Source organism: Marasmius oreades, chromosome 1, assembly GCF_018924745.1.
Source record: "Marasmius oreades isolate 03SP1 chromosome 1, whole genome shotgun sequence".
Classification (NCBI taxonomy): Eukaryota; Fungi; Basidiomycota; class Agaricomycetes; order Agaricales; family Marasmiaceae; genus Marasmius; species Marasmius oreades.
Window position 1 is genome coordinate 5,819,371 of NC_057323.1, and position 22,821 is coordinate 5,842,191.

Here is a 22,821-nt window from a genome sequence, read left to right on the forward strand (position 1 = left end):
ACGGGCGCTATTCTTACAGGCATTATAGGAGCAAGCCGGCGAGTCGTATGTAGATCATATGGGCACAGGAGATACAGTTCGAGGATCATGAAACATACGGCTCGTGCAACCAGATCAGAATCTTTTGATTTGAAATCCGATAGAGGATGAAGTAGTTGATGAGGATTGGATGAGGAGACGGTGTTTGGGAGGAATGAAGCTTGGGTAATAGGTAGCCTATATGAGACCTAGAGTTCAAACGTTCAAACGTTCAAGATGCGTGTAGTATTGGAATTCAGTCGGAGTCGGTCGGAGTTGGTTATTTCCACGTGGCAAAGTTGAACAGGGAGCACTGAGCGCTAGCGCTTGCGATGTCATCTACATACCACTCCCGCCTCAATTTATTCGTATATCTCGGTTGATTAGGAATCTGATTGCAAGGGATCAAGTTATTATTTTACAAGGTACACTGCTATTCAAAAGGTTTCAAGGCCAAGTCGGCTATTCCTCCCGGGGAGGACGTATACGTATGATGTCGATGAACTTGGCTCATTAACATTGCCGGGATCAGCCTGCCAGGTTCGTATAATTGCCTCCATCGTTCGCTCACATGTGCTCATCTTTGCTCTCCCTTCTCCAGGCAATCTCAGGCACTTATATCATTAGGCAAGGCTTCAATGGCAACGGACAAGGAATTGGCTCAATATCAACGACCTCATATTGAAACTAAGCGGCAGAACGATGAACATTCATTTAAGGACCGTGTTTCGACCGCTCTCGCTGCATTGGATGTGGTCCTGAATAAGGGTTTGGAGACAGGAACGGCAAATTTATCTGGCGACCAGTGTGAGTGGCCTCTTCAATAGTATATTGACGGAACTCTGAACCTGTATCTAGTGCAATGGGGAACGCCTATTTACTACTCGCAACTGGCGGAATTCGATATTATAAACAACAGCACCACTTATGGGGAACATCTCCGTACTCTATTGCTACCAGCAGGCCTCGGTTTTCCGAACAAGTGGGTCCATCGTTCTGTATCTAAATCCGCCGACAATCTCATACTGAGTGCTTGGGAACTATAAGACTTGAATTTGTAAGGGCAATCTTTATATCGTTATTGGATGGTACTGATGTAATGCAACTTTGGATAACTAGGTAAAAACACCTCTGTGAGTTGTGGATTCTCATCTCGACATGTCAAGGAAACTAAATTACCTGGAGTTTGTATGGGTATGCGGCAAGCAAGGCGTATGTTGCCTATCAAGATGACAGCTTTCTGAAATTGGCACAGAAGTCATGGGATTTCGGATGGGAATATTTCATCTCGGATGAGGCGATTGAATCGGGCAGAAGTGTAATGAAGTCCCTACCTCTCCGTAGAAGCTGTGGCGGAAGCACTGCTCAAAAATCCTTTTCTTTCAAACCGGTCGGGGGCGTATTCCAGGTAGGATCCATGCAGTCCGGTCAACATTGGACATAACTGACACTTTGAAGAGTTTTGATCCAGAAGATGGAAACATTGATGCCTCAACTACTGGGTAGGCTACTTTCTCCGTTATATTCCGCTAATATAATTACGCATTACTACTAGGGCCTTTTTCACGTAAGGACATTCACCCGTGTTCTGGGTATATATCTTACATGCCCACGACAGGCTTTCAGCGCTTCTCGCTGAATTGACGTCGAACACCACATATACTCAAGCCGCAACTCAAGCGCTTCAGTTTCTCACGACTCTCACGTCTTTTCTCTCCGGCTCAGATGGTGTTCAACAAGAGATACCTATCGATGCCTTGGAGGATAACACAATGGAGACAAGTCTCTGTTACAACTCCACCCGTAAGCCTCGGTTGGCATGGTATCCAACCACGGGGGATATCATCGAGGGATTAGCTATTCTTACATCCGTCACCAACAATGCGTCAACCCGAGGCCAGTTGAGTTTTCCTTATTTACTCCATTTGTATTCGTTTGTATTCATTGTTGGTTGAAGGCTTCAGGACGTGATTAAATCTACAGTTTCGTTCTGGCAACACCAGAATCAACGGCTAGGCGGTGTTCTCGATTTAGGCCCGGACTACGTGTGGGGGTACCCGACCGGCGATCCATTCCTAGTGCGCGGACTTTCGACTGCGCATAGGAGGAATCTCACCACCGAAATAAGAGACGAAGTAAAAAGCTTTATCGATATTCAGGTACATTTTGACATTCATGATATTTCTCGAACTCGTCATTCATTCTATCACCCAAGTATAACGCCCTACTCAATAACGCCACAATTCCGGGGACTGACGTCTACGGAGGCTCATGGATCGGTCCACCACAACGAAATATCATCCCGGTCAACCAAACTTACGCTGCTATGGTGCTTGTCCAGGCGATCAATCCTGACCCCTCCCCTACTACTACTACTACTACCACATCAAGCTCAAGCTCCACTCCATCTACAAAAACTGGCGCAATAATAGGGGGTATTGTCGGAGGAGTAGCTTTCATCGCCATCCTTACGGGCCTCGTTCTTCTTCTCCTTTGTAGAAGGAAGCGAAACCGCCAAGGTTCATCAATTCTGGCGGCTTCCTCCCCATCTAATCCTCCATCGACGTCTACGGTCTCTCCGTTCGTCCTACAATGGGATATGGATGTTTCATCGAAACGCGACAAGTCCTGTATAGTATCTCGTGCAGATACTCAGCCGGCTGCGAATGAGCCTGAGGCTCAGGCTGCGACCACTTGGAGAGAGTACACAAATGTCCAGCCTGAAGTAGCAGCTCTCGGAGAAGCTGGTGGTGACGGCGAAGGTGAAGGTGACGACGACCTCCATGTCCGATTTCAAACGATGTCAACAGCTCATATGGTTAGGATTCTGAACACCCGTTTTGAGAGTGAGGCACCCCCTGCCTATCCTCAAAGTCAACTTGGTAGCAGTGAACCAGGTGTTCCGTGGGACGACCTCCAGAATCCGGGCTAACCGTAGCTCAGTGAGATTAATTAAACCACACTAGTTAGGTTTTAGATTAGGAGTGAGTTTGATTTCAGCCTTTTTTATGTACTTAATGAACTGTAAAATTTTATGTAAAATGTGCATATGGGAATGGTTCTGTTGTAAATATATTATTTATAGCTGGTGATCCTAGATCTATACGATTTTGGTTTGTGCATGGAATATTACGACTTGTTTGATTTCCCGGTTCCGTCCTTCCGGCTCTTTCCTGACCGAGTTTTTGTACTGTCGCCTTCGGATAACCTTACATATATACATGCCGACCATGCCATGGCCCCACTAGAAGATGAAGATTGGATTGTTTCGTTCACAATATTCTTGATACACCGTTAAACGAGCTTCTAGATCTTTTCAAGCTACAAAAGGTGCATTGCTAGGTATTAATACAGCAATCCGCTACATACGACAGCTATCCAATGTGGTGTAGTGGCTAACATTGCTGTCTTTCATTGCTAGATCACTTAAATTTACACAGCAGCCCGGGGTTCGATTCCCCGCATTGGAACTTTATTTTTCGAATATTTTTTGTTCAACTCCACAGTTTTTGAAGGCGATCAATGCAACGGGAATCCAGTCGAACCCCGCACTCAGTATTCCAGTCCAAGCCTAAAAGTACCCTTCGGCTCACGAGGTATTTTGAAGACTGCCACCGGTACCCCGTACCACCGTCGCGAAGTTCTGGATCTGGAAATCCACTACTACTACCCTGGCAAAAGATAGTATAAGAGAAGACAAAGCTAGACAAGGTCTCCCTCAAGCCGGCCCAAACCTCACCCGCCACAAAAAAAGAACAAAAAAACTCATGCTCCCGTTCGTTCGTTCTTTTTTTCGAAATCAAAAGAATCCGATCCTGATCCCAAAAGTTACAAGTTAAGTCAAGTTACATAAAGCACCATTAATAAGTTATATATTAATACATACCAATACAGCACATACCGTTTCGACCTCGGTGGCGTAAAGTTTCGCCGTTTTTCTCGCCTCTTGAGTTCCGGGACCCTTGCGAAATGGAAGCATGACATGTATACTGTACAGAACCATCATCGTTTTTGAGAAGTTCTTCGGGACTCGGAGAAAATAGTAATTCAAAACGACGCTTTTCTATAATGGCAGCGACGATCTTACGGAACCATATACTAAAGTCCGTCTAAACCGTGTGCGCAGTGCTCACTAGCACTCCCTGGAACGACGTCTGCCAGCGCCACGGTTATATCCGCCCCATGTTAACGTTATAACTTGTTCGCAAAAAGACCCGAGACGATTCGTAGCGGTCCTCTTTGATCATCGAGTGAAATAACAAGAAAACGAGTGTTCTATATAACGCAATAACACAATTGTACACACTCTAAGTAATCTGCATAATCAAACGCTTGTTATTACAATCCGCAAACAATAGATCCAGAAAAAACCGTTTGTGAAAAAAAAAAAGAAGGTACATGATGAAAGATGGCGCCAGGCGATGATAGATGAAAGATGAACGATGGCCATTGATGTTGATGGTCAATGGTGGTGGTAATGATGAACGACGAACGATGGACGCTGGACGATGGACGAGAGAAAGAACACAAGATGGACTGATGTGATGGTTTTGTGCACAGAGGGCGAGAGAGGAACAAAATGCATATAGAAGATGAAGCACTGAAGCACATGTCCATGGTATAGATAGGGGGGAGGGAGGGGTGACAAAGCACGAGCCAAGAAACCAAGAAATCAAGAAATCAAGAAAGAAAAGAACGTCCAGTTGAAAACAATTGCGTAGGATGGGCGGGTATCCAATATATGCAGCAGAAAATCGGAAAAAAGAAAAAAGAAATAATGACCGCAAGAGAGAGAAAGAGGGAGAAGAAAAACCCCCAAACTCAACCCTACTCCATCCCAGCCCCCCACCTCTCCAAATCCCTCCTCGTAATATTAACCCCCCTCAAATCCTCAACATACACCCCTCTCTCCCTCGTCCTCTCCAACACCTCCTTCCAATAACTAACAACCCTAGCATGCCCCGGTACCGGTCCCGGTCCCAGTCCAACTTCACATTCCACCTCCCCTCGTGCTCGTTTACTAGACCGAGGAGTGGGAGGAGTAGGAGGTCGAGGAGGATAATCCGCAAGCGGGATCCAGCCCCTCCTCATCCAATCACTCTCTTCACTCAAGTCTCGTATATACTTGAGGTTAGGAAACGCTTCAGTTCGAAGGAGGGATGTGACTTGTTCGAGAAGCATGAAGAAAGGCGATGGGTCGGATGAGAACAGGTATTGAATGTATTCGGGGGATCCTGGGGACGGCGCGGACTGAAAGGGAAGGGAAAGAGCCGTTAGTTTTAGTTTTAGGAAAATTAAGAAGCAAAAGCCTGTGTAAACTACGACACGCGCGGAACGGCGGAAGAAAAATGAAATGGGTAGAAGGTATCGTATGACGTAGCAACGAAGACCTCGAATATCGGAAGAACCAGAGGAAAATCCAAAAAGAAAAAACAAACACACCTCTTCCCATGCCCTTCTCACAACCTCTCCCAGACCACGGACTCCAATAAACTGAAGGTTCTCATGACTAGTCAACAACGCATGAGGTGCCACCTGATTACAAACGCCGTCAGCCTCCTGTATGGAAAAGACGTCAAGGGAAAAAGCCACAAACCCAATCAGGGTCTTCCCAATTCCAGTCAACCTGCATAGACGGCACACAACTACACACAAAACTCCTCAGATTCGGACACAACTCCCTCAACGAAAACCCTTCTTCGCCTTGAAAACTCGACGATAGTTCCAGTTGAAGAAGCTTCTTGCCATGGACCTTGAAGAACTGATGGAACGCTCCGTCTGACGAAACGACCGGATTGGGCGAGTCAGTAAGCGATACCGACAAGTTTTCGAGTTGAGGCATCTGCCAGGAGGACAACAGGTGGAATGTTGATTCAGGAAGGGTTATCTATAAGTAATAACGAAACACATTAGCGATAGAATACGAGGATGTAAAACAAAAACGCTTACCTTCAATCCCTTCAAACACGGAAACACCACACCGGGAACAACCATCCCACCCTCCCTTTTCCCCAACTCCTCCGCATCCGCACACTTCTCCTCTTCAGACGAAGAAGACGACACCGTCGTAGTCGTAGACGTGATAAACGCCTCACTCGTCATCGTCATCGTCGTCGTAACACCAACACCCACATCAACATCCACATCAACAGTCGAACTCGTCCCCGTAAACGCTCCACCGAACAGCGACGACATCGACGATTCCAACCCCGAGAAATCCATCTCGCAATACTCCAAATTCGCCGTAACCGAATTCAACGCAAACGAAGAAATAGAAATCGAATCCATCGAATAACACGTCCACGTAAGACGTTTCAACAAACTCGGTTCATCACACTTCCTCCCTGCACCCAACGCCTTCAAAAGCCCCTCCGCGCTCCCTCGAGGATCTCGTACTTCTTCCACCAAATTCCTTCGAAGACTTTTAAAATCGCAATAAGCGATGAGGTTGGGTGCATAGTCAAGGATGACCCGGATGTCAAGAGGGTTACATCTGTCCAGCATTGGTGTTTCGAGGTGGAGAACTCTGATATGTCGACCACATTGAGAAGAGGTGGACGCTGATTTCGTTTTTGAATTAGAAGGTGTTGGGTAGTGGGTGTAGTTGGAATAGTTGGAAGTGGATGAGGCGGTGCTGTAGATAGAGGGGTGTACGATGGGGCTGGCGCACACTTGGCAGAGGAGGGTGAGAGCGAGGGCTTTGGCTTGTCGGGAACGAGAAAGCCAGATGTACTCGTAGAGTACTTCGGCTGTGTAGGCGTTCCAACGTTTAGACACTAGTGAACACGATATTTTTTGGGAAATAGAGGTGATGTATTCTACTCGTGTGAGTAGAGGGATGTTTGTCGTGGGACCTACATCCGTCATGTTGAGTAACGCATTCGTGTAAAAAAAAAAGAACGTAGAGATAGCGACATACCAGCTGTGAAAACCGAGTTTGAAGCGCTAGCTTGATCCTGAACCGAATTCTCTCCATGTCCATACCCAAAACTGCCCGCCGAATATCGAATGATCATGACCCATAGTTCAGGAGGAAGGTTTGGTAGAGGTCTTCCTGGCCTCGTTTCATCCAATGGGTCAAGTATGAGGGGTGTGCTGCTGCGCCGCCAAATCAGTGACCTCAGAGACGGTCTCCGTTTGAGCGACAGTGATTTGAAAGACATTGGGAAGATTGTGCAAGAAGATGAATGGTATCCAGACGAGTCATCTAAGATGTGGTGTGTAGATGTTTGCGGATCGGAGAAAGAGGGTAATAGGTGGGGAGAGATGGTGGTGTAATTTGAGGACATGGCGGTGTGTCGGAAACGTTCGGTTGGCTGTGAGGAACGTGGTGGTTGAGTCAGTGAAAGTTGTAGACGGTAGAGATAGCAATTGAGGAGAGCAAGAAGCTTAAAAGGAACGTATAAGTGAAGAGAAGGAGGGACAGAGACGTAGGGAGGGAACGCGTATGAAGCGTTGAGACGATGAGGAAAGGATGAAAAGGCGATGAGACCAACGTACCAGGCGTTGGAAGTCGAATATCTTGTCGTCGTCTCCAACGACCTACAGCGACGTTCTTCAGCGTCGGGAGTGTTACTTGCTGTCGTGGAGGTCGTTCGAAGTCAAGAGAGGAGGGCAACAAAAATGGGCTGTTACTCGATCTTTCCTATTATAGAAACACGGCAAAAACTCCTCAAAGCACTGCATTTTTCTCTCGGGCCGGCAGACAGCCCACATCCGCACGTGGAATCCCAAGTTCCAGACGGAACCTCTGTCCGTTCCACCCACAAATCGGGCTCAGCGTGTAACATTCATAACGATAAAACAACCCTCATTCTCTTCTCTTGCGAAATACTTTATATTGGCAGCACACACAAAACTTGAAAGAAACCGAGAAACCACCTTCTTTCCATTTTTTTTTTTTGAAATGAAGTCTTCCAGATTAGGAAACCTCAAAGAAAAACGCTGCATGACGGTATGCTTCCCAGTCCATCACAGGAAGATGGACTTGCGTTACATACCGTACACCCGCTCATGAACCTTCTATTAGGAGCCCACAAGACGCCCACAACAGCTGCGTACGGGTAAATTTCTACCGTCATACGCAGCGTGCGGGAAGACTGTCAAGAGCGCTCCATTCAGTTTTTACTTGATTCGAGGGGAGAGTCGAGGGACGTCCATCATCTGTGAAATGATAGATCCAGATGTCTTTTCAATCTATCGCGGACGACTAGATTTCCGACAGTCGGGAGCTTGGCCTTGGAGATGCTCACCGAGGGCGTTGCCGTTGTTTCTTTCCTTGGTACTTACTACTTAGTTATGCTTGTCGTCGCATCTAACCCACTATAAGCTACTGATAATAAGGACCGCCGGCTTTAGGTGCCACGTATTTATGCTCAGTGTTCAAGTTGTAAGCCAAAATCATCCACGTTTTCGTCATTGGACCGTGCTATCACCATATGAACCCATCTTTCCAGAATACTAGTACCACCTCAGTATAACCGAAAACGATCGGCCAACATTCGGCTCTTTTTCTTTTTCTCACAAGCTCGGCAGCATGGAAAAGTGAACAAGGTTCTCCCGTCGTTGTTGCTACAGACAACAGTTGTCGTGGGTGACCGTGTAAAGTCATCCGGAGAGTATGGGGTGAGCCAATCGAGCTGATCGTAGGTGCGTTTTCTCCCAATCGCCGAATTATGATCAAAATTCCACCCAATAGGGCAGGTTTCGTGGGGCAACAAAAAGATATAAACCAACTGGCTAGAAGTTGATTCCAATGTGGGGAGTCGAACCCGAACTCTTACACCATAGAAAGAGACAACCATCGATATAAACCGTTACATCACATTGGCTTTCTTGAAAACTAACACCAACAGTATTGTTGAACTACGAACCTAGATGGCCCGCCATATGTTATTCTCAAAGTCTTCGAACTGCCACTGAGTTGCAACAATACACGATACTATCGACCTCCGATCCCCGGCAGCTTCTGTGTTCCTTTATTCCGAATGTGGATAGAAAGGTACGTTATCTCACAAAATCACATCTCTCTGATCGTGATTATCAGCAGAAGCTACCCATCCTTTCATTCCGGTCATCTTAATGAACACCCCTGCTGTCTACAGCTGAGACAGCAGCGCTCATTGAATACTGAATATTGATCATTCCCGCTGAGTAGTAAGTAATCAACGGTTTATTAAATTTTACCATTCGAGATATCCATATGTATGGTATGTAACGAGAGTTGTTTCCCGTAGTAAACGGGCGGCACACGGAATCTGGAGGGAAAAGTCCGATCTAGGATTCTCGGCTGAGTCGGCTGTTATTTTGATAATCCCAAGCTTCCATTCTCGAGCTTCTTTCTTACGATAGAGTCACCACCTGGGCGGAATAAGGTATGCCCTCGGACCACAAAAAAACCCGCTTGACATCGCCTCTAAAGTACGTGAACGCCTAAGTAGAAGCTAATATATCATCGGAGGCTCGTTTTCAGCGAGTCCGGATGGCCTGTAGGCTGTGTAGCACTGAGAACCAGTACATAAGGCATACATCACCACACGGCCATGTGGATAGTAAGTATAGAGACTCGTAAAGCCCCGTACTTACGTCCAGGTATAGTCGGTATGCCTTACAAGGGTGCTGTGAGTATGGCGGGTGACACTGTGCAGCCACAGAATATGCTAAGTCTCGGAGCTATGATATAATTTCCGTCCAACTAATAAGTTGACTTGAAGTCAACGCATGAGTATCCTGATAAGTCATGTACTATCCAAAGCTACCTTATCCATATCTGTGTATTAAGGTCGTGACAGAAACCTCAATATCAGTCTAAGCCAAAACACGTGTACAATTCGCGAGGATTCGAACCTCGAATACTTCGCGTGACATCTAGAAAATCAACCCGGATGATAGGCGATATATGATTGTAAGTACACAGGAGGCGTATTATCCGGAAATGGTAACTTCCTTCGGGGTTCCAATCAATGAAATTGAGCTATACACCCTCAAGGCCTCAAGGCCTCACGGATCGGATTCATTGTCAATCCTTCCCCGCACGCCGAGGAAAAAAATCGAGCCTCCAAGCTTACCCTTCCTTCGAAAGAGTTTAGCCGTCGCACCTGCCGGAATACAAATTTCACTCATCCCCATCTCAGAACGACGAATGAACGAATAGATTGAATGCGGGCATCCACTGGCTTGTTGAAGCTTGTCGCCGTCCTCCGTACCGCAGTTGTCACTTTTTATGACCAAAAATTCAGCTCACGAACGGAAACCCAAAGTTAACACTGGCAGTAGATTTTATTCCAGTAACGCAACAACTCGAGGTTGAGGGTGATGAGCGGTGTCGTCCTACACGAAGGGCTCCTATGTCGTCACCGATGTTTTTTTTTTGCCCCTTCGTCATGAAGGCATTTCTGATTCTGAATTTCATACCCGCAACTTGGGCTAGACATCAAACCGCCGTGCGTCGATACCAATTTGATGCTATATTGAAACGAAAGCCTGGGGATTAAATATGATATATGACTTACTCGAGCCAAGGAATCAAACGTGGAATTCCGTACCTTGGTTGACTTTCTTGGCTATAGTCTAAAAGCCGAAATATGATCAAAACTCCACCCCATAGGACAGGTTTCGTGCCAGGGCAACAAAAAGAAATAAAACTAACTTAGCCGTCAATTCCAATGTGGGGAGTCGAGCCCGAACTCTTCGGTCGCCATAAAAGAAAGGGACAACCATCGATATAAACCGTTACATCACATTGGCTTTCTTGAAAACTCATACCAACAGTATTGTTGAACTAGGCACCTAGATGGCCCGCCATTATAATTATTCTCAAAGTATTCGAACTGCCAAGTTGCAACAATACACGATAGTATCGACCTCCGATCCCCGGCAGCTTCTGTCTTCCTTTATTCCGAATGTGGACGGAAAGTAGTCCTGCAACCGGCCCGTATATGACGAGCTTGCAAGCTGAGTATATACGGGCATGTACGTGATACAAGTACTAGCGCGTGTGCACAACCCTCTGAGCGAATAGAAGCAGAACGAGAAGACCTGTCAGCACGGGTGAGGGAGAAACCAGGCATGTACGTGATACAAGTACTCGTGCACAACCCTTTGAGTGAATGGAAACAGAGCAAGAAGTTCTTACTTACACATGAAGACCCTATCAGCAGGTGAACACATTCACTCACGGAATGTCATTCATGGGAATGGCTGTCAGTCCTTAGAAGGCACAACGACGATAACAGGAGCTATTGCGATTGGTCCGGTCATTTGATGAATTGCCGAACACCCTTAAAAGTTCCGTCAACCAAGTAGCCAACAACTGGAAACCCCTACTGCGCCACAATGCCTAACCCAAAACTTCACTTTGTACAAGCTCTACCGAAATATGGGTGCAGGAAGTACTTATGATTGGATCATGAAAACAATTTTAGAATTATCAAAGTCCAGATTGTCGGAGTGGGGGTTGGGGGGTGGATCCTAAGATTGCTTTCTTGGGATTCATCTTCCAATCCCCACTCTGCGAGTATTTGGACTTTGATGATTCCTAGAATGGTTTTCATGAAATCATAGAGTGCTTCCTGCACCCATATTTTGGTAGAGCTTGTGTAAGACAAAGTGAAGTTTTGGGTTAGGCATTTGTCATGAACCAAAACACTTATGCCAGCTGAACCCCTGCCAACCAACAATAGTGCCAGCCCCCCTTTAATTCTTCTAAGTCTTAATCTTATCAATAGATCCTTGTTATCACCTATCCCCATTCAATTCTCAGTCAAGTCATCTCTGCACAGTCTGCACAGTCATCTTGACTCATCTCTTATCTCTAGTCATAGCATAGCTGTACTCATGTATTAATTAACTCATTAATGACTCATTAGATAGATAACAGTAACCTTTTGTCTCTTTTGTCTCTTCTGTTTCTCTCTCTGTTTGTTTGCTTCTTTCTCTTATTTCTCTAGTATCTACTCAATATATTCTGTTTCCTCTCTCTCAAACCAATCTCTGTCTGAATCCAGCTGCTCAAATAGCATCTCTAAGCCTTCTGAAACCATTCAACAAACCCTTGGATAAGTATTTCCATTCTTAAATCACACTCTAGTCTGTAAAACTGTAGAGAACTTCTAGTAGTATTCATTGTGCATCCCGAATCCCGACATTTTTAAGGGTGCTCAGCAATTCATCAAATGACTGGATGTCAGGAGGGTGAACCACCTATGCATATGCTGGGCCTTGAGCCCTGACACTGAGGATAGCATACACCTAAAACAACCCAACACCCACATAGGGCATACTCCGAGGGGTACCAACCCCTGGTACTCCGACCTACTACGAGATTGTACTCCAGACTAATGCTGGCAAACCATCCTACGGGCCTATCAGCAATAGAGGATGACAAGAGCTGGCAACCAAGGAATGAATAATGATGATGTCCAATATCGTGAATATCCGTGAACTGTACGACGAACTGTACTCCTATAGCGAGAGTAAACCTTCGGCAATGAGAGCGTCCTGTGATGAGGACCATATCCTCACGAGTGTCATGAACTGAATTCTCTAGAACCACTGCACCCAACAAGTGGAGTTTTGAGACTTATGCAGCGAGCAGACAAATGCAACAACAACGACAAGGGTGGCCACCAAGGTAACGAGATTCACACTAAGGTAATTACTTACTGAAAAATACTTGAGAATGCTGGGGAATCACTGAATGGGAGCTAAGGCTCAACCAAAAATACTGAAAGACTTGTGGGGGACTGGAAACTCAGGCACAGATAGAGAAAAAGAGATATATTGGGCAAAACTAATGAGAAAAAGACACTAGAGACAAAAGGAAACAAACTAAACACAAGGCAAACTGGGGGGTTAAAACAGTGAGGTTAGGAATAAAGCTAGATACAATAGGGCTTTTATACTACTGAGCTACTTACTGTACAAAGTTGTGCCAAACTGTGCAAAACTGCGGAAACATGTGTTTAACTGTGCAAAGCTGTGTAACAATGCCCAGGATGCCCAGAAAATTCAATTTCAGGCATTTCTAGGGGCTAAATCCTGTCTTGGAAACAGAATGATCCATGACAATGAGCCGGTACTCCAATGACAACGAGAGCATACGATAGACAGTACCCAACGTACACCAATGTAGTGTACCACATACCTAATCTATGCATACCCCATCCTGTACTCTAACACAAGAGAAGGGACTCTAGGACGAGTCCAGACCACAATTGGACAGTGAGTCCCCTAATAAAGGCAACTGTAGAGTGATAGAGTGAATGGGGCAGAGACAAAAGGCAAAGATAGGAAAGGATAAAGGAGGACAAAGGAGATCAAATTCTAGGGAACTATCTACCACTAAGTACTCCTTATATACCTATCTAATAGAAAGGGTTGTACTCCTATACTGATGACCCCTTCTCTAAGATTAGGAGTACTCTCCTATGAATCGACCCATTTCACATGATATTTCCCTTGATCGTATGCTGAGTCCAACTGCAGTTGACTCTATAGGTGGAAAAGTCGGCGGTAGGTACTACCCCTGGTTCAGTTCATGATATTAGTGCCATCAACATCAATGCTTGGTGGTGTATTTGTAGTAGGTTTCACAGAATCTCTCTGCCTTCAACTTCAAGTATGAACTAACTGTTTGAAGCTCTCCTCACCTACAAGAGGAGAGATTGACACTGCAACTTCTGTGTAGGTTGCTTCCTTCATCATGCACCTGCCATATTACTTAGAGATCACTAGGGCATTTCTTTTGTGAGAAATCATGTGAAGTTTCATCTTCTGTTTATTTACCTGCACACTTGTGGCAGACTTTCAGCATTACTTGCCGAAGCAACATCAAATGACACATATATATAGTGACTATGTCAGAAGCTTTATAGATACCCAGATAAATCACTTTTCAGCATTTCTCTAAACTCACCATTTATCTTTTTAATCCAGTATAATGTGCTACTCAAGAACACCACCTATCCAGGATCAAAGATATATGGAGGCTCTTGGATTGGCCCACCATTACAAGTTCTAGACTTCAATAACCAGACTTATGCTGCTATGGTCCTTATACAGGCAACTGGTCTTGCCCCTTCCCCTTCTCCCACTGTTACCAGTGTCAATACATCAGGATTCACATCTACAAAAACTGGCACAATAGTAGGGGGTGTTGTTGGTGGTGTGACTTTCATTGCAATTGTTACAGGTCTCATTCTTCTTTTTCTTTGCAAAAGGAAGCAAAGTCGCCAAGGTCCCTCTTCGATTCTTGCATCTTCCACTCCATCTGTATTCATTATATCTCATCCTCCTTCCATATATGGGATCACTCCCTTTATACTGCCTGAACCATGGGAGATGGATATTGCACCAAAACCTGCAAAGGCTATCATTTCTCACTCAAACATTCACCCAGCCATGGATGAACTGTGGAGCAGGGTAGCGGGCTGGCTATCGCTATGCCAGAGGCCAGTGTTGAGCAAGTCACTGGCGGTCACTAGCCGGTCACATGTGTCGCCGCCAAGCTACTGGCAGACACATTTTGTAGTCGCTGTCGCTCGGTTATCGTATATCAGGTGATCTTCAGCTAATCCGAGGTGTATCCTTCGTATCTACTGTAAATCCATTACAATTCTATCGGAATATAGTAGTTCTGTATTGCTTTCGTGTCTTGCTCCCAACCATGGTATTTGCAGTACTGTTTCGGTTTGTAGCTTCCAATGTTCTTACTGTAATTGCTCCGCTGTCGAATAGTTTGGTCCTTGTTGTTATGGTCAGGATGCTTCAGGAAGTACCGTTGGATCTGAAGTCATACTACTGGAAGAATTCGAGAGATAATGGTATGGTATTGTACACAGAAGAGTAATGTAGCGACGCAACGTCGACTAATCGATCAATAATCTACACTGAGTACGTAAAATGATAGCTTCAGGCAGGCGGACCAGGCGGACCGAGAGCGGGCCACCGCTTTTCCTGCGTCCGCTACACCGGTCACAAGGGTGTCCGCCACTGATGTGTCGGCTAGGCTACACACGGGACACAAAAAAGTAGCTGGGACACATTGTCCGAGCAACACTGCCAGAGGCAAAGTGCAAGATGATGATGATCTACGCTACGGACAGCCGAGAACACTATCAACCAAGGTCAGGTGACTACTTGAGGGCGGGCCTAAGGCCATATCCCCCTACTACATGTGCCCCCCTTAAAAAATGCACGGCGTCCTCGTCGTGCGCCTAGCAACAAGAGAGGAAAGAAGAGAAAAAATTGTACTACGGCAGGCTAACCCAACCTAACTCTCCTAGTATTCTACCCAAACGAACCAAACGGGGATCTCTATCCCAGTCCAATGGAGGCAATGACGACTGAGTTCTTGGAGCTAAACGATGACCAGCGTAGGTGTGATTGCTGTATACAGGCTTGCCTGGTCCAATACCTGAGGGATGACTACGTGAGATGAATGGTGCAGAGGTGGCGGGTCGGTTAGGTGTGGAACGGGTACGAAGCGGAATAATGGAACGATGATCGGAAGAACGGGTGTGAGGTCTCATGGAACGGTAATTTCGCCGCCGCAGGGAACTGAAGGGATGAGCAGATTTTGAACGTAGAACTGTAAGGTCTCGGGGGATGAAAGGCTTCTTGGAACACGGTATGAGGGTAGCGTTCGGGATGCTTTCTGCATCGTCAGCCCAGTTCAAACGTTTCGACGATGACGTAGTTAGAATAGCAGGTTCTGTAGAGGGTTGTGCGGATAATGAAGCTTGATGTACTTCTTCGTCGATGGTCTGGATGGATGTTGATGTGTGAGTGATCACGACTGACGTCTGAGTTGGAGTTGAGATGTATGATGGTGGTGGTTTGGAAAGGTCAGCGGTGTCGACGGCGATTTCGTTGTGCTCTGCTGCACCCATACTCCTTCGTGCTGCATCTAAGCCTTTTTCCCATCCTTCCTCCAGGCCCAAAGCAAGTCCAGCTTCCAAGCCGAGTTTCCTTCCTGCCTCAAATCCTTCATTGAACTTTTTCGACGCGGTCTCGGCGTCCATTCCTGCACGGCGCAAACTAGCCTCCCCTAAGTTCATCGCAAGATCCCAAAGGACACGAAAAAACAACTTCTGGTTGTCTTCGTCATCAAGTTGAGCATAAGTTAAGTATGCGGCCCTTCTAGCGGTGTCAAGGTCATGCTCGAACATATCAGCAATAGTCTGATAGATAGGATGATCATGGGAGGGGTCGGAATCTGAAAATGGTGGTGGTGCAAGTTTTGCTTGTATGATCTTCTCTTTTTCGTAGGCTTCTTTCCGCATATGAATGTCGCCGTGGAAGAAGCTGAGGAATAATGTTCGTATACCTGGCCAATGTGAGCGAACGGATTCTGGAAGATCGAGCCACCAAACAATGCCATAACCCTCCAGCTTCTTCTGAAACAACAGCACCTTCGTATGTGGCCTCTTTCCTTTGGTCAACATCTCGAATCTTTCCATCCACTCTTCTTCATCCAAATTTCCATCAAACGGTTCGAGGTCGTTCATAGTGCGAATTGTATTGCTTCTAGGTCGGGGAAGTGGGGCAAGTGCTGTATGCGAGTACTAGTGCGATGTGAACTGCGTCGTGGACGAGACGAGGACAGGGGCAGGGAAGCGAACGAGAACGAGAACGAGAATAAAGATCTGGAGGCGAGCTGTGTAGAGAGGCGATGAAGTTACCAGGCTCGGAGAAAACTCCAAACGTAGGTCGAACGCGCTCTCGTCACCAGATGGAGCGGGGTAGCGGGCTGGCTATCGCTATGCCAGAGGCAAAGTGCAAGATGATGATGATCTACGCTACGGACAGCCGAGAACACTATCAACCAAGGTCAGGTGACTACTTGAGGGCGGGCCTAAGGCCATATCCCCCTACTACAACTGGTAGATTCAGGGAACTCAATACAGGGCCAGAGCATGGTGGATGAACCAGGAGTAGGAGAAGAAGCTACCAGCCATGATGGGGACAACTTTGATTCCAGATTCCGAGTGATGACAACAGCACATATGGTTAGGATCTTGAATGAGCGTTTTGAAAGCAAGTCATTGCCACCTACTTATCAAAGTCTGCTTGGGAGTAATGCATAGTAGTGGGTCAGTGTGGACTGAGATAGAATCTCTTTTAACTACAAGGGTTTCATGTAATACAACTACGACCTCACACATGATCCAACCCCTCATCCACTGTCTTTGTTCAAGTCTCGTATACAAGATGTGGTGTGTAGAGGATATTCAGATATCAGAGAAAGGGGGTGGTAGGTGGGGGGGAGATGGCAGTGTAATTTGAGGACATAGCAGTGTGAAGGAAACATTCGGTTGCGCTGTGGGGCACATGGTGGTTGAGTCACTGAAAGCTGTAGACATTAGATATAGTAATTAAGTAGATGGTAGGTACTCGAGTAAGGCTTTCCATCCTTGACAAAACTCCTCAGATTTGGGCACAACTCCTTCAACAAAAACCCATCTTCGCCTTGAGATGTTGATGACAGCTCGAGTTGAACAAACTTCTTGCCATGGACCTTGAAGAATAAATGGAACACTCCATCTAACGAAACGATCGGAGCGGGCGAATCAAGTGTCATACGCGATACCAACAGGTTTTCAAGTTGAGGCATCTGCCAGGAGAACAGTGAGTGGCAAGTGGATTCAGGAATGGTTATCTGAAACAATACGCATAATAGCATAAGAGGATGCAAACTTGATGCAAACAAACGCTTACCTTCAATCCCTCCAAACACAGAAACACTACACCTGGAATAACCGTCCCACCGTCCTGTTTCCCTAGCTCTTCCGCATCCACACACTTCTCCTCCTAAGACAAAGACGACACCGTCGTAGTTGTAGACGTAACAAACACCGTCTCACTCACCATCATCGTCGTCGTCGTTTTTCGTTGTGGGATCTACTACCGTCCACCTCAGTAACGCATTCAGGGAAAAGCGTACTAGAGATAGCGATATACCAGCTGTGAAAACAGAGTTTGAAGCGCTAGCCCGATCCTGAACCGAATTCTCTCCATGTCCACACCCAAAATACCCGTCGAATATCGAATTATCATCACCCATAGCTCCGAAAGAAGGTTCAGTAGAGGCCTTCCTGGCCTCGTTTTGTCCCCCGGATGAGGGGTGCTTCGCCACCAAAACAGTGGCCTCAGAGACGGTCTCGACTTGAGTGACAGCGATTTGAAAGATATCGTGAAGATTGCGCCAATGGTTTTCGATTTCGTGAGCGTTGGAAGAGAAACGCGACATACCCACCGACATTACTTTGGAACTGGATTAACGAATCGTGTTGGGCCGAATAACCCCAGCGGGCTCCTCAAAAATTCTGGTTAAAGTCCGTTCCAAGGAACTTGACACTCGAACTAAAGTTGAGGTTCTTATATTGTAGAACACCGGTGAGGAATGCGGACCCTAAAGCCCTCAAAATCGAAAGCCCTGGTCGTCACAGCTACCTGTTCAATCCCCGTGCAGTTGGGGTTCATCCACTGACAGATGCTATAAAATGATCAAATTTCACAGCTCGTGGGTGTCAAAAGTGACTGTATTCCTCCGAACCGCCACAATCCATGGCCGAAAAACGAAAACACACGGCCATATGAGGGGCCCAGAGGCTAAAGTATGTGGTGTGATTCAAGTCCGAATAACGAACGAAGCGGAGAGTCTGGTCCTGGCTGGATGAACGGGTGCCAGTCTGAGTCGTCATTTCATCTTTGAGTAAGAGTGTCGTAGTTGCGGTGAAATTGTACGCGCCATTTCTATGATTTCTCGTCTCGAAGCTTCAGCTAGTAATGAACCAGTTTGGATTATGCACATCCTACATTTGAGGTCGGGGCCGTGAAGATTGCGTAAATCTATCCTCTGAATGGACGAGAATCGAGATGAGCTTCCACAGGAGAAATTGGTGGATTACTCACCTCAAACCTACGACCGAATCCATACGGCAGGCCTATGTCCAGTAATAAATCTGAATTCTGAGCGCCCGAATGCTGTCGCCAGAGATACTGTTGCGATGATTATAACACTGAATAGATGATGGTAGTTAGAACGGGATTCAGAACGGGATTCGTGGTCAAGAATTTGGTGCTGTTTGGTTTCAGCATTTGAGTGAGCGCTCGACCGCGCGCGCACTTCGTTGATTTTTTACCATCATGAAGTGGCTCCGCTCTTCCCATTTTCTTATAGACTGTAAGGTGCTTGACTCACCCACTCCTGACTACCTTCCATTGTACTGATAACATTTCTCGAAGCTTCAGCCTGAGTGTTGCTGTCTTTTCCATCATGATAGTCGCCGTTTGATATCATATTAGAGCTGCCAGTAAGTCTGATATTAGTGTATACGATCTATCTGTGTCGCTCTGGCAAACCCTTTCCCTTTACACTTCTGACCCCCTTCTGTCTCTCGTCCATCGAAAACACATATCTCATCATGAAGTGGCGCTGCTCTTCAGATTTTCCAGAAGGTGCGTGACTCACCCACTCCTGACTACTTCCATTGTACTGATAACATTTCTCGAAGCTTCAGCGCCTCTGTCTTTTTCATCATGATAGTCGCCGTTTGATATCATAGAGCTGCCAGTAAGTCTGATATCAGTGTATATGATCTATCTGTATCGCCTTTTGACCGTAGTTCTCACAGAGTGGTTGTCACAATGAGGTAAGATGGCCGCCACCGTTGACCGCACGCTGGACAAGCCGGCTGATTCGGTCACTCTAAGGGTGGGAGCTCGGACATCCTTTTCTGGTCCAGATATACACTTTGAGCATAATTCAACGTCGTCGTTTCCACCAACGTAGCCTCATAACCCTGACTGTCATTCATTCTGGCTTGTCGTTTCCCACGAGTCAAGGAATCACCTCATGATGGCTCTCGACGGGACCTATTCTGCCCCTCCCTACTAGATATATACCTTTATTCGATTGTCAAGGCGTTCTTTCTCTCGGACTGGCATCCCATTACCCTCCCAAATGATGTTTGCCTTCACAGCCGACTCCCTTTCTCTCTTTTCCTTCCTTTTGGTATGCCTCGAAGTCGCCACTTCCGCTTCTCCCACACAGTCAACCTCTCTACCTTCAACAACGCCTGGTAAGGTAGGGTTCGGCTCTAATCTTACCTGAGAACACAGCAGAACTGACCCGTCAGAGTAGTCCGACGAACGTCCGTACGAAGAACGAGTGTCCCTCGCAAGAGCTGCTTTGGATGTAGGTGTAAATGGGGGATCAACAGACGCAAGCGGAACATTGGCCGTCGGGGATATCTGTGAGGATTGCCGTTTCGTTGCCTAAATATTCACCTCAAATCTGTTATCAAGACGAAACCACCCCGCTTCTTTTCTCTCAATTGGCAGAATTCGACATCATAACCCACAACACAACTTATCGGGACCTTCTGAAGGTTCAAATCCCACGAGCGACGGCAGAAATCGTATCCTCATCCTACTTGTACGCACTCGTATCGCAACCCCCATGGTTTACACTAACCTGGATCAATTTCATTATATAGTGTCAGGTTCTTTCTTACGATCCAAGACCCGAGAGCTGATGATTTAGCCATCTGTTTATTGATAACAGTTATTCGACTATATGTGAGTCCTGTAGTCATTTTCCTGAACAGGGTTGTTTACTAAAATTGCGCTATGGAGGGCATATGGATACGCAGCCAGCAGGGCATATACTGCCTATCAGGATAGCCAATTTCTTACAACTGCGCAACAGTTATGGGATTTTGGCAGAGCACACTGCATCTCCGATGACGATATCAGGTCGAAGAGAATTGCAACGAAATCGTTGTCTCTTCGGAGCACATGCGATGGAAGTGAGCACGTTTACTTTTTTTACCGAAAGATATCTGATCTTTACGTGTGCAGAGACTCTAGTCGGCGGAGTTTTTACAGTAGGTTCCCATGACAATCTTGCGGATTCTGGCCTCAACTGACATCGTACAGACCCCCGATCCCAAGGACGGAGAACTTGAGGCTGCATCTACCTCGTAGGCCACTTATTCACCCAACCATAAGCCAGTTACTCACACTCTGACAGAGCTTTCCTCATGTGAGAAGCATACTTTGTGAGACGACCTACAATAACATTCTGATTGTTCAAAGCCTGTCAACGCTACTGGCTGAAGTGACTTCAAATGCGACTTATATTGAAGCCGCAACGCAAACCCTTCAGTTTCTCCGAAATTTCGCCTACTTCCCGAGTTCGGATGGCGTTGACGATCAGAGAATGATCTTTGCTTTGGACGATAGCGATCATCCTTGTCATAGCAACCTTTTACCGCATTGGTATCCAATTACTGGAGATCTCATTGAGGGTCTGTCAATTCTTGGGTCTATACAGAACGATACACCAACTGAAAGCCTGTTGAGTTGCCGATCCGATAATCTCCGGGCTGATATCCCTCTAATCATCTTCCTTTGTCAATAGCCTTCAGCAAACAGTCAATTCCTCTACTCTCCAACGACAGGGTCAACGACCAGACGGAATTCTGGACAATGAAGTAAAAGAAACGCACTATCCGACGGGTGACCCATACCTTGTCCGCGGGCTAGCGACGGCATACAGGAGAAAACGCATCGACTCGGGAATGACTGATTATATCAAAGGATTTCTGAATGTCCAGGTATGTCAATGCATTTTCCCCCCGTTCTTATAGTCACTAAAATCTTATTCATGTTGGAGTAGTATGAAGCCCTGCTCAGTAACGCAAGGCTCCCGGGAAACTTGTACGGAGGCTCGTGGATCGGGCCACCCGATCGAAAGTTCAGCTTCAGAAACCAAACATACGGTGCGATGGTCCTTGTTCAGGCTATCAGTCTTGCGAATGACATAAGCTCTGGTGGAAATTATACATCGTCCAATCTCCCAAGGCCGCCCAAGTCAACACACCCGAATAAAATTGGCGCAATAATAGGAGGGGTCGTCGGAGGCGTATCATTCGTTGCGATTCTTTTAGGGGTGGTGGTGCTTCTTATTCGTCGTAGAAGACGTCGAAATCGGGAGGGCCAAGAACCATCAATGTCTTTGCCTTCTCCATCGATATCAGAGTCGAGCGAAAACGGAAACGGAATCGAAGACGGAATCGAAAACGATAGTACATCTCCGATATCTCAATCGGCGTTGAGAGTAAAAAGTCGTTCGAACTCCATACAAGAGCCTACAGCGACTGCCGAAGGGGACCCGAGCCGCGATGTACCTCTTAATGAAGATACCCAGGTCAGATATCAAGACATGTCGACGGCAGAGATGTCTCAAATCCTGAACACGCGTTTACGGATCGAATCGTTCAACGCCGAAATGCCGCCTGCGTATGAGTGAAGCCAGGTTAGTAATTCAAGTACTCAATATCAAGGCAGTTTGGTTTTACTTCATACGCAGAGCTCTTTATAAACCTAACTTGTAATAAATCAGTTTTGCATCTGCTATTTTCTCGGGATGTTCTTAGTAGTATATATGTGAAAAACGATACCCCATTCTCCATCTACCTATCCAGTCGTAGTTTTGCCGCTCAGCCTCGGTGGAAGATACTATTAATATTGTACAGGATCCTAGTGAGACCGTACCATCCTCATTAAAACACCGACTGAACTGGAACTTGAAGTCATGTAGTTAGCGTGACGTGATAGATCATACTGGTAAATACACCGGTACCCGCGACCAAGAGCTCCAGCATTTGACTTTAACATTTCTGAGCTAAGTTACGCAATAACAATAATAAATTGATTCGTAAGTTGGCAGTCGGCGACGTTGGTAGGTAGAGGTAGAACCTGAGTAAGACAGAAACACCTCGAAAGCTAGCAGCA

General features: G+C 46.3%; 7 protein-coding genes and 1 non-coding gene across 8 annotated transcripts; 5 read left to right on the plus strand and 3 right to left on the minus strand.

Moving 5' to 3' along the window:
- Nucleotides 1-656: 656 nt before the first annotated feature.
- E1B28_002027 (uncharacterized protein) lies at nucleotides 657-1,064 on the plus strand (the record flags this gene model as incomplete). Its single annotated transcript, XM_043148011.1, has 2 exons — nucleotides 657-825; nucleotides 877-1,064. The coding sequence occupies 2 exons, from the start codon at nucleotides 657-659 to the stop codon at nucleotides 1,062-1,064; spliced, it is 357 nt and encodes a 118-aa protein (XP_043016725.1).
- A 192-nt stretch (nucleotides 1,065-1,256) lies between these two features.
- On the plus strand, nucleotides 1,257-2,960 carry E1B28_002028 (uncharacterized protein). Its single transcript, XM_043148012.1, has 5 exons — nucleotides 1,257-1,426; nucleotides 1,477-1,585; nucleotides 1,637-1,918; nucleotides 1,976-2,177; nucleotides 2,234-2,960. The coding sequence occupies exons 3-5, from the start codon at nucleotides 1,791-1,793 to the stop codon at nucleotides 2,948-2,950; spliced, it is 1,047 nt and encodes a 348-aa protein (XP_043016726.1). The 5' UTR covers nucleotides 1,257-1,426; nucleotides 1,477-1,585; nucleotides 1,637-1,790; the 3' UTR covers nucleotides 2,951-2,960.
- Nucleotides 2,961-3,395: 435 nt separating this feature from the next.
- Nucleotides 3,396-3,488, plus strand: E1B28_002029. Its single transcript has one exon. It is a non-coding gene; the product is annotated as a tRNA-Glu (tRNA).
- Nucleotides 3,489-4,280: 792 nt separating this feature from the next.
- Nucleotides 4,281-7,655, minus strand: E1B28_002030 (uncharacterized protein). Its single transcript, XM_043148013.1, has 6 exons — nucleotides 7,519-7,655; nucleotides 6,938-7,406; nucleotides 5,968-6,872; nucleotides 5,615-5,905; nucleotides 5,461-5,553; nucleotides 4,281-5,268 (listed from the first exon to the last, which is right to left on the minus strand). The coding sequence occupies exons 2-6, from the start codon at nucleotides 7,305-7,307 to the stop codon at nucleotides 4,846-4,848; spliced, it is 2,082 nt and encodes a 693-aa protein (XP_043016727.1). The 5' UTR covers nucleotides 7,308-7,406; nucleotides 7,519-7,655; the 3' UTR covers nucleotides 4,281-4,845.
- A 5,924-nt stretch (nucleotides 7,656-13,579) lies between these two features.
- E1B28_002031 (uncharacterized protein) lies at nucleotides 13,580-14,580 on the plus strand (the record flags this gene model as incomplete). The annotated part of the gene is made up of 2 exons (XM_043148014.1): nucleotides 13,580-13,600; nucleotides 13,954-14,580. The coding sequence occupies 2 exons, from the start codon at nucleotides 13,580-13,582 to the stop codon at nucleotides 14,578-14,580; spliced, it is 648 nt and encodes a 215-aa protein (XP_043016728.1).
- Nucleotides 14,581-15,269: 689 nt separating this feature from the next.
- Nucleotides 15,270-16,526, minus strand: E1B28_002032 (uncharacterized protein; the record flags this gene model as incomplete). The annotated part of the gene is made up of 1 exon (XM_043148015.1): nucleotides 15,270-16,526. One exon carries the CDS (start codon nucleotides 16,524-16,526, stop codon nucleotides 15,270-15,272), a length of 1,257 nt encoding a protein of 418 aa, XP_043016729.1.
- An 854-nt stretch (nucleotides 16,527-17,380) lies between these two features.
- E1B28_002033 (uncharacterized protein) lies at nucleotides 17,381-18,280 on the minus strand (the record flags this gene model as incomplete). Its single annotated transcript, XM_043148016.1, has 4 exons — nucleotides 17,381-17,677; nucleotides 17,737-17,829; nucleotides 17,887-17,919; nucleotides 17,963-18,280. 4 exons carry the CDS (start codon nucleotides 18,278-18,280, stop codon nucleotides 17,381-17,383), a joined length of 741 nt encoding a protein of 246 aa, XP_043016730.1.
- Nucleotides 18,281-19,984: 1,704 nt separating this feature from the next.
- Nucleotides 19,985-22,451, plus strand: E1B28_002034 (uncharacterized protein; the record flags this gene model as incomplete). The annotated part of the gene is made up of 12 exons (XM_043148017.1): nucleotides 19,985-20,107; nucleotides 20,165-20,276; nucleotides 20,329-20,458; nucleotides 20,520-20,601; nucleotides 20,732-20,831; nucleotides 20,884-20,909; nucleotides 20,962-21,005; nucleotides 21,056-21,067; nucleotides 21,121-21,381; nucleotides 21,446-21,641; nucleotides 21,704-22,342; nucleotides 22,397-22,451. The coding sequence occupies 11 exons, from the start codon at nucleotides 19,985-19,987 to the stop codon at nucleotides 22,334-22,336; spliced, it is 1,719 nt and encodes a 572-aa protein (XP_043016731.1). The 3' UTR covers nucleotides 22,337-22,342; nucleotides 22,397-22,451.
- Between the last annotated feature and the right edge of the window lie 370 nt (nucleotides 22,452-22,821).

Coding starts and splice junctions, on each gene's coding strand:
- E1B28_002028 (XM_043148012.1), top strand. CDS start 1,791: ATGGAGACAAGTCTCTGTTACAACTCCACCCGTAAGCCTCGGTTGGCA. Junction 1,919..1,975: donor AATGCGTCAACCCGAGGCCA/GTTGAGTTTTCC, acceptor TGTTGGTTGAAG/GCTTCAGGACGTGATTAAAT. Junction 2,178..2,233: donor AAAGCTTTATCGATATTCAG/GTACATTTTGAC, acceptor CTATCACCCAAG/TATAACGCCCTACTCAATAA.
- E1B28_002030 (XM_043148013.1), bottom strand. CDS start 7,307: ATGTCCTCAAATTACACCACCATCTCTCCCCACCTATTACCCTCTTTC. Junction 6,873..6,937: donor AAACTCGGTTTTCACAGCTG/GTATGTCGCTAT, acceptor TGACGGATGTAG/GTCCCACGACAAACATCCCT. Junction 5,906..5,967: donor CGTGTTTGAAGGGATTGAAG/GTAAGCGTTTTT, acceptor TATTACTTATAG/ATAACCCTTCCTGAATCAAC.